The following is a 10,718-nucleotide window of genomic DNA, read 5'->3' as shown; positions in this document are numbered from 1 at the left end:
GTTGCGACATCGACATAGCTTCGATCAGCACTTTCATCTTTTCGCGGGTTGAAGAAGCGGGCTGCATGCGGGAGGAGTTACGAGTTACCTAACCATTGCATTAGTAACCACGCGGCCGTCGCAAAAAATACTCACTGAGTTCATGAGTGGCGAGAGGCGTCCTGTTTCTGTGAGTAACATCAGCCAAATATCTTCATGGTCTAGAATGAGAATCGTCTTCTTTTTCTCGAAAGTGAACTACAATTGTTAGAACGGGATCTTCATCCGACGGACCCACCCCTGTTTGTCCTTAACTCCTGTCGGAGTAGATGGTTCTACGTCTAGATCTAGATCTAGTCAACATCAGTTATTCTGGCATAGATCTAACGCGTTTCATGTTAGACGCCTATTCCGAACTGAGATTGATTTCAACGTACGACAGTCAGTGGCAGTCAACATGGTCAATGGCTGAATAGAACATTTGTGGAATGATTCTCTATGCCTCTATACTAACTCATGAATTGAGCTTGTCCATATGCACCACAAGCAGGCGAATAAAACTGGACACCAGCAAAGTTGTGCTGAGTTGAGTGTCACGACGGGAAGATATCATGCAGTCATTATACTGGAGCCCCAAATCACAGTGCTTATCAGCCGGCATAGGCATAACGCTGCATCTTGTTAGCTCTGTTCCCAAAAGAGTGAGAACTATTCTAACTACTAGTTTGGACGGCAGAATCGTAAAATGTTGCCTTCATTGTAATCAAACTCTGCAAAAGAGGCTGATTTCGCAGTCACCATGGTCACAGTTTGTGCCGAAAAGTCAACCAGTTCAACGTGACTCACTTGAGCAACTTCAAACTTTTGTCCATCATGCCCAGAAGTTACTGGTATTAACAGGTGCAGGAATTTCTACTGAATCGGGCATACCAGATTACCGATCTGATGGTGTGGGACTGTATGCGCGAAGTGGTAGCAGACCTATCCAGTATCACGATTTCATCCACTCTGCAGCAAGGCGGCAGCGCTACTGGGCCAGAAATTTTGTGGGCTGGCCACAGTTTAGATCGTTCAGGCCCAACCAGTCTCACATGACACTTGCATCTTGGGAGGAAAAGGGCAAATTACACTGGCTGGTGACGCAAAATGTGGACGCCTTGCACACGAAGGCGGGGAGCCGTAAGCTGACGGAACTGCATGGATGCACCCACCGCATCGTTTGCATGAACTGCAAAACCCTAACCAGCAGGGATGAGCTACAGGAGAGGATGAATGCCATGAACCCGGCCTTTCACGGGGACCAAAAACACAACATTGCACCGGATGGAGATGTGCTACTGCCAGACGAACTTGTAGCAAACTTCAGAGTCCCTGCTTGCACAAGCTGCGGGGGACTTCTGAAGCCACATCTCGTCTTCTTTGGTGATAATGTTGACCCAGAAATCAAAGAGTTTGTCTTCCAGAAAGTAGATGAAAGCGATGCTGTTCTTGTAATTGGCTCCTCACTTGAGGTACAAAATCTGTAATTTCAGTTCTCTCCATCATGACATCAGTGCTCATCACTTTTAGTTTTAATTGTACAACTGTGTACGTGTATTTGCAAAAACATTATGGCGTAGCTTGCCAGTGCAGTGGCTTGTATTGCTATTAATTGTTTTTGGTTGTTGTTTGTTTGCAACTAGCTACTGTAAATCCCTGCACAAATATGTCCACTTAGTATAAAAAGGTCACACAGTTTGCTGGAAAGAGGCCAAAATCAACTTCTAAAACTTCTTCTGAGAGTGTGAATAATGTGACGGGTACAAGTTTAGCACAAGTGCCAAAGGGTTCATCAGATTTGGTTTAAATTGATTGAGCTGATCACAGTACAGTGTAAAAAGTGCAATGTCTGAATCTTGAGGGGTGTTTGTTTCTGTGTCTTAGACTCTGACATCATACACTGTAGAATTGAAACATGTACCACTCCAGTACAACTTATAGTGTTGTGTTTGACTCCTCAAAATCCCTAGCGCTCCCCTCCAAAAAAAAAACAAAATAGAAAAAAGAAAAAAAAAGAAGAGAAATTTAAAGATTTCAAAGTCCACATGAATTTTGTAGTAACTAGAATAGTGTACCCTTGTTATGTAACTTTAGACATTGCTGATGGCACTGTGTTATGACTTAAGTTTTAAAGGGATCTATAGTTTTGGTTGAGACCTATGAAAACGGTAGTTTCAGGTTTCTAACATTTTTTTGTGAGATAATGAGAAACGTCTCGTGAAATGTGAAAGGGCATGTAATTCTATGAGGAATTCAACATTAATTTGATGAAAATTGGTTTTGAAATGGCTGAGATATCCAAAACAAAGTGATTCTAATAAAGTGTGGGACCCACACTTTTTTACGATCGCATTGTTATACTTTGTTTTTGGATGTTTCAGTCTTTCCAAACCCGATTTTCATCAAATAAACTTTGAATTCCTCTTAGACTGGTATGCTCTGTACTATTCAATGAGTGTTTTCTTGGTATTTCACAAAAGTTAAAAGCCCAATTCTCATCTCCACCAATACTGTACCATAAGATAAGATAAGATAAGATAAGTGTCAGGTGGAGAATGCTGTGGTAAAATAGGTGGTGGAAAATGTATGGAGACTGTCTTTGCCTAAGTGCTTTTAAAATATGTAACTGAATAGTGGTATATTATCACAGGCCATCTGCTTTGCTATGGGTGATCCGAGTATCCTCTCGGATCACCTTCTGTATCTTTATTTTTTTTTTTTTTGTACGATCCACTGACATGTCAATGTTCTTGGGTTGTTCATTTATGCTGACAGTTATGCCCCTTTTATGTCAATTATTAGTTTTATGATAATTTCCTTTTTCACTCTCTCTCTCTCTCTCTCCAGGTATACTCCGGATATCGTTTTGTGCATACCGCATGGCAGTCCAACAAGCCCATAGCCATCGTCAACATCGGGAACACGAGAGCGGACAAACTTGAGCCGTTAAAGATTGAGGCCAAGATCAGTGAAGTGCTGCAGAACATAACGGTTACCTGAGAGCAAGACATCAGTGTAAGTTTGTTTCTGTGTTAGTTTGTATTTTTGTCTAATGATTTCTTTTCACCAGCTCATGGACTAGATCGAGTCTAAACTTTTGGTACATGAGGGCATTATACCTGCATGCTGTGTTCTCTTCTGACTTTAAAGGTAGGGAATCCCATTTGCATGCCTTAAATGAAGAGTTGTATAAATACAGTGGTATGTTGAAGAGAGTATCATTTCAGAAACTCCCATAAAGTATTGAAAGTGGAAGGTAACATTTAGTACATTTTTATTGATCGTTAGATTTTGAATTGAATTTTTTTCGGGGCTCACCGTAAATTCCAGTACATTACTAGGCTACCTTTGCAGACCCATGCACTGCATGTGTGTCCATCATGTATATTTTGTGAAGAAAGTTCATCAAAACTTACAAACATTTCTATAATTCTTGCCACACACTCTATATGTTATTACATCAACTCTTATACTTTTAGATTTGTGTTTATAGATAAAAAATACAGAAGACTGCAACAAAAAGGCTTGAGGCTTAAGTGAGTCAACTACTGAGTAGTTGAGTTTTGTGCATTATTCAAACTGTAGATAACTGTTGACTTCCAAATTTCTCAGCAGTGGCCTAAACAAGTCCCCTGAGGTTCATATTTAATGTTTTGCTGCATTTTGGGTGGTCTGTAAAAGGTATCCCCTTACAATCGTGGCGAGTGGTTTGTGGTTTGTGGCGAGTGGTTTGTGCGGCACGGAGCTCATGGAGACGAACGCAACATGCTGCCTCCCCCCCCCCCCCATTCTGTATCAAATGTTGTGACACCGAATGAGAATAGCGCTGGCTCAATGGGTCAGCGAACACACACTGCGGCTCAAAATCACGTGACCCAAGATGGCTGCCAGAGCCACGCGAGCTTCCGAATGGAAGCACACTCACAGTGCGCATGCACATCAGAAGAGAGGCCACACGCGTCTTCTGGCCTCTCTCCTCCAATCACCGCAGCTCGCGGTCACAATGTTTGTGTATGATGCGTACACACACACAAACGCGTGTCTCAGTGGCAGCATTATCCCACACGTTTACGGATATAGCACTGCAGTCTTTCATTGCATACACAAATTTCGTTTGTTCGGAGGAGTTTACAAATAATGTACCATTAGGGGTTAGGATCGTCCGACTCTAAAGGACAAGTTCACCTTCATTAACATAAGGATTGAGAGAATGTAGCAATATTAGTAGAACACATCATTGAGGCCCGAATTCACGAAGGTGGTACAAATGAAACCATGGTCTAAACCAAGGACAAAAACCATGGAGCGCGAAGTGTCACACAGAATATTTCGTTACGAAATTGGTCATTTCGTCGACAAAATGACTGTTTCATTAACGAAATTATCATTTCGTGGACGAAATGTTCATTTAGTTACAAAATGTTGTCATTTCTTTACAAAATAATCATTTCATCGACGAAATTACTGATTTCGTAGCGAAATATCCCATGCGACACTTGGCATTCCATGGTTTTTGTCCATGGTTTAAACCATGGTTTCATTTGTACCACCTTCGTGAATTCGGGCCTGAAAGTTCAAGGAAAATCGGACCATCCGTTCAAAAGTTATGAATTTTTGAAGTTTTTGTGCAGTAACCGCTGGATGAGAAGACTACTGCAGTGTATGATGTCACATGCGTACAACAATATAAGGAAAATATAAAGAGAATTTTACAAAATTTCATCTTTTGAAAAAAAATACACATGCCCTTGACTTGTTGCCGACATATATTATGGGAAATGTTATTCCCCCTGCCTTTAAAAAGAGGCAAGTCAAGTGCTCTTTTATTATGTGATAAAAAGTGAAAATATGTTGAATTTTCTGTACATTTTCTTTATACTGTTGTACGTATACGACATCACAAGCTGTAGTAGTCTCCTCATCCAGCGGTTCCAACAGAAAAATTTTAAAAATTCATAACTTTTGCATGGATTGTCCAATTTTTTCTCAAACTTTCACTGATGTGTTCTACTAATATTGCTGCATTTTCTTAATCCTTATGTTTATGAAGGTGAACTTGTCCTTTAAACAGATGCACTCATGCACGCTAAACACATAGACCAGAGCTGCATGTTAACCCATTTTTTTTTTTCTACTGGTCTGACCTATCTGTTGGACCAGTAGGTACCCAGTTCAATTTTTTACTGGTCCATTCCTGAAAAAGTGACTGGTCTGACTAATGCACCGCTGGCGGAACAGTTTCAAAAGTTGGGGGGGGGGGAGGGTGGGGGCACTTCTGTTTTATGAGCTCACAAGCAAAGAAAAATAAGATGGCCTTCAATGCAACTTCTGGTGCCACTTCTTTCTTCAGCTGACAAGCAAAAAAAAAAATAAATAAATAAATGAATAAGTAAAATAAAATAAAAAAGGTCTTCAGCTCATCTTTCTGATTCCACTTCTGCCAAGCCTATCTATTTCTTTCTAGTGCCACTTAAAGGACAAATTCACCTTCTTAAACATAAGGATTGAGAGAATGCAGCAATATTAGTAGAACACATTAGTGAAAGTTTGAAGAAAATTTGACAATCGATGCAAAAGTTATGAATTTTTAAATTTTTTGTGTTGGAACCGCTGGATGAGGAGACTACTAAGGCTTGTATCGTTATATGAGTACAACAGTATAAAGAAAATGTAAAGAAAATTCAACATATTTTCATTTTTTTCGCATAATAAAAGAGCACTTGACTTGCCTCTTTCTAAAGGCAATGGGATTAATATTACCCATAACATATGTCAATAACGAGTCAAGGGAATGTGTACTTTTTTTCAAAAGATGAAATTTTGTAAAATTCTCTTTATATTTTCCTTATATTGTTGTATGCATGTGACATCATACACTGCAGTAGTCTTCTCTTCCAGCGGTGACTGCACAAAAACTTCAAAAATTCATAACTTTTGAATGGATTGTCCGATTTTCCTCAAACTTTCAATGATGTGTTCTACAAATATTGCTACATTCTCTCAATCCTTATGTTAATGAAGATGAACTTGTCCTTTAATACATACTTCTGAGGCCTGAGCCCCGGAAGTGCATTTCTTAGACTGTCGAACCAGTGCCAGTGTGCAGCGTTGCGTAGACCCACAGACATGTACATGCCATAGCAGAGGTCTGGGTCTTTTATTGATAGTGAATGAGGACATTGTGCAGAGATCATGGCCTGATGGGGGTCGGGATGTGGGTGATCTCATGACCAACCCTGAAGTCCTGTATTGTTTCAGTCAGTGACTCTCTGTATTACATAAACCCAAAGGCCATTTAAAGTGCTTCAGGAGCACTCATGTGCTCCAATTTGTGTGTAAATTGGGTGTTAGTGTTTTTGTTTTTTATTTCAGGTACCTGAGGTTGCAGTGCGGGACAAGTTCTGAGCTCAAGCGGCAGAACGGCTTTGCGTAGATCATCTCACCGGGGACCATTCACCTAGGAGAGTTGGTTTTTGCAACCTAGGTAACCTTTTTGTTGAGAGTGTAAGAAGAGCACCACCTATTTCTGTCTGGTTGGATTCTTGGAACATACCCGGTATAAAATAAGAAACAAGCATAATTTATAAAAGTTGCAAGTTTGTGCCCCAGAGAGGAAGATATGTATACCATCAAGAATGCACCTAAAAAATAGATGGGAAGGGCTTCATATGTATACATTTATTGTACATCATCATATTGATCATACAGCGATGTGCTGTACGACATATTTTGGTACATTAGTTTGTCAGAAACTGAAAGGCATAATTTAGACTTAGTCTTATGACCAATTTAGATGGGCAAAATAGCACCTCAACACTTTGAACTGTATGTAATAAACCTAATAATGATGAACAATAATGATACCTAAACTTGTATACATAGAGAAGAAGGAACTAACAAAGGATTTTAAAGAGAGATGAAAAGTTTGAATATCCACACTCTGTTAGAAAAAGAAAAATAATTTCCAGTGTTTTATGAAGAAAAAAAAACTTTATGTAGTGTCAAATTGTGTCTCTATGAATTGGAAAGGTATGAAATGTAAATGCAATATTTTTAGATGAAAGATATCTTTGTTTGTAGTGTGTTGGAGGTAAATCATGGTGCAATATTATATTACTAAGAAAACAGGGTGGAAGAAGCTGTCCCAGAAGAAGTGCTAAGATGCATCTATCGATAACATTTTAATGGAATTGCAAGGTACTGTTTACCTTTAAAAAGCAGTGGTTTAAAAAATGTACGAGAATTTTTGTCACATTTGATTCACATAATGTGTAGGTCAGTTGTATCACAAAACATCCTAAAATATAATAATTTTTCAATAAAGCCCAAGGTATAAGGAGATACCACTATTTTTCTCACAAAACTGTAGATGGTTTAGTCTAGAGACAATTTTATTGTAGTTATTGTTCATATTTTGTAAATTGAACAATACTTAACATTGACTAGTGTGATTAACTTTTTACACTGGTTGTTTATATCCCTCACATTTTGAAACTGTTTTGAAGCACTAAAGCTGGGTGTTTGTTTCATCTGCAAATGGTAAATAATGCCTTTAAACTAATGACATTAATGGGAACACCATTGGTCTGAGCTTGTGAACTTCTTTTTTTTTTTTTTTTTTTCCACAGCATAAACTGTTCTTGAAGTGCTGTTGAATGTAGTCAACGCTTGGTTTACTAAAATTTAAAAAATGTGCAGTGTGTTATCAGTAGGTACAATGTATCCTATGTATATGGATTTGTGTGTGATTTTCCAACCATGAATGCAGTTACTTGTAGCATTTCTCAGGACTTGTATAGGTTATGATAGCATTATGCACAAGTATCAGTCTAGCTCAGGAGAAAACAACTATAAATAGAGAAAACTGCCTTCATTGATAATGTTGCATCATTTCAGGTAAACAGACTGTCAAAGATGGCATCTTCTAACAGAGACATGACATTGTCACTGAACATATCTAGGTAAAATAAGGTTGACAATAAGATCTGAAATGTATGATGTCAATAATATGAATTTGTAGTACGTCATGCAGGCTGGCTTGTCAAAAGGCAAACAGTGTAAAGTGTGATACAAAGTACATCACACATTGTTATGATGCCTGATACCTTTTGTAAAAACAAGCCTTTTTTTTTTGTTTTGTTTTTTAGCCATTTGACAGTTAAGACTGGTAAAATATTGAAATTGACATGTTCAAAACTGTGTTCCTATACTACAGTTGCCTACTCTATTGTATGCTGGGCAGGACTGCCAACATTGACTGACAGGCGAGAGTGAGATATTGCGAGGGAGCGGAGCGTCCGAGCGGGGGGAGATGTGGGAGGGGGGTTTGGTTTTGTTTTGTTTTGTTTTTTTACAAAGTGGAGAACTCACAAACATTTGGATTATTCCATCCAAGAGATGACCTAACTGCACAAATGAATAACTCAAGGTGATCTTGGCTCATCTTGTAGGTGAGTAGCACTGTACTTTAACTTTGGAGTTTCTACACCAACCAACTTGCTGCCAGAAAGACTATGAATGAGGTCTTTCGCGTTGTTTCGTACATTCGTTTCCCATGTGTGTCCGTGATGGACATGGGATATGTCTATGTGCTCTGTATGAAGGTATTCCACTTGTGCTTATTTTCCTGATGGAGTGCATCTTTGGAATTGTGTGCTATGGGGTTATGAGAGTTCAGAAGATCAAAGAGGTGGTTGATTCTACAGATGAAATAAACTGTACCTCTTACTAGCTTTTAATCGTCAAATATAGAGCTTTTGATTCTTACCCCCAGCTTATCCCTTCAAGCCCTTGTTACTTTAAAAATACTTTCATTTCTTTTTACGTGCAAGTGAACATGCTTTAGTAGCATGTGTGGTCACTTGATTATTCTTGATGCTACGTTCACTTGTAAGGGTGTCCATGGTCCAATTTTTTAGAGGGAAAAATCACCAATCGCAATTCTGTCTATAGAAATGAAGGGATGACTCTGGCTCATTCAAACAAGGGGGGGGGGGGGGGAAATCTGCAGTACGAGGTTCAGTTGGGGCAAGACATCTGCTGTTGGGCTCTCTGCTCCACACGAAACTGGACTTCTTGTCAGGACCGGCAGGACGGGGCTCCTTTGCAGGCTTGCCGAACAAGATTTTGTGGCTCCACTCAGAGTGTGTCACTGCACTCATAGGGAACACAGTTGTGGCCACATGAAGTGAATTTGCCCGTTCCCTTTATGTGTGAGGGCTAGGTTCCGAAAACAGGGCATCTTTTTGTTGTGTTATTCATTTCTTTGTGTAATCAGTTAACTTCCCAAGAACAGATGTTATTGGTAGTTGTTCTGTTTAATGGTAGGATCGCTCCTTCAAGTCTAGCAGGGCAGGGCCTGGTACAATGTCAGTCCATTCTGATTCAAATAGCTGCTTGAAGGCATTTCCTTCAGCCTGTTCCTTCAGGTCACCAGTCTGAATTACTTGGCCCCTTTTCAGGTGGCAGCACTTTATGAGGCTGTGCCTGAGATGGAGCCCAAGGGAAGGACTTCTTATCTTGTTAATCCCACAGGATCTTTTTACCTTAAACTACATAGAGATCTTTAGTGGCTGTGATGATTGCATCAAACTTCCCAGGTAAAATACAGCCACTCAGATTTAGCATTGGTTGATTCTCTAACTTGCTGACTTTCTCCACCAGACGGACTAGCTGTATCATCTTTTGGCTGATATCATTTTTTCGGGCATCTCCCTTTCGCTCCAGCTAACTGCCAACAAAAAGTAGCATCAGGCTGTCCTTGAGAATCAAAGGCTTTGTCTTTGACATCCCTTTGTCACGCATGCCAGTAACGGTCTTCTTGTTGACATTTAGTATGGTGGCGGAATCCCCATCCAAAATGATGGCCCTGTGAGAAGGTATCTAGGTGGCTGCGCAAGGATAAAATATCCTAATTCCAAGGTATTACCTTTCCAGTCACCGGATCTCTGTGGAGAGATGTATGATGCGAGGAGGATGCCCGGCGGATGTTCGGGAGGGGGAGCTGTGCAGAGTCCGTCACGGTGTCCGTGATTCACATAACATGCGCGAACTCACACGACGTCTTATATGCGAGATGCCCTTATCACCACGAGGTGAAATTCACAATATTGCACAAATCCCTGTATCGTACATTAAACACACAAAGTCGCTTTTCATGTCCGCAATGGTGGATGCATACACAATAATAATTCCGAAGTAAGGTCCTGGAAAACATGGATTCTAAGCGTGATTGAGAACCACGAGAGTGGTACTTTTACAAATTGTGACTTGCTCCTAAAACGTGTGAGAGTACGAACTGATCATGACAAGATCGCAAGGAGAAGTGAATGATATGCTGATGCGATTGCTCATGTCCAGAAGTTGCTTATTCAGGAGAAGATGTTTTGGTCACGCCAGCGAGTGGTCATGCCTTGGTATAAAGGTGATTGGTCGCTTGACCACATAAAAACATGTTGATCGGCTAACTACTATTATGAAACGCTGGCTAACTACGATTGCAAAACGTTGACTACGACTCCTGAATGAGATGATGGGAAACACTTGTTGGCGATAAATTCAACTGGGATCGTCGAAAACAGAAGAAGCCTATATTTAGTCAGATTATGAGTCGCTACAGCCCCTTTCATAAACATTCTATACTATAGATGCTACAATTGATGTGTCTTTCTGTGCATACTCTCGTAACTGGTGCCCTTGTG

General features: G+C 40.0%; 1 protein-coding gene across 1 annotated transcript; it reads left to right on the top strand.

Moving 5' to 3' along the window:
- Positions 1–590: 590 nt before the first annotated feature.
- LOC140227274 (NAD-dependent protein lipoamidase sirtuin-4, mitochondrial-like) lies at positions 591–6,661 on the top strand. Its single transcript, XM_072307697.1, has 3 exons — positions 591–1,490; positions 2,866–3,033; positions 6,391–6,661. The coding sequence occupies exons 1-2, from the start codon at positions 591–593 to the stop codon at positions 3,016–3,018; spliced, it is 1,053 nt and encodes a 350-aa protein (XP_072163798.1). The 3' UTR covers positions 3,019–3,033; positions 6,391–6,661.
- Positions 6,662–10,718: the final 4,057 nt, after the last annotated feature.

The sequence above is a fragment of the Diadema setosum genome, chromosome 4 (assembly GCF_964275005.1).
Source record: "Diadema setosum chromosome 4, eeDiaSeto1, whole genome shotgun sequence".
Lineage (NCBI taxonomy): Eukaryota > Metazoa > Echinodermata > Echinoidea > Diadematoida > Diadematidae > Diadema > Diadema setosum.
Note: the sequence above shows the minus strand (reverse complement) of the source record. Positions and strands in the feature narration are given on the sequence as shown.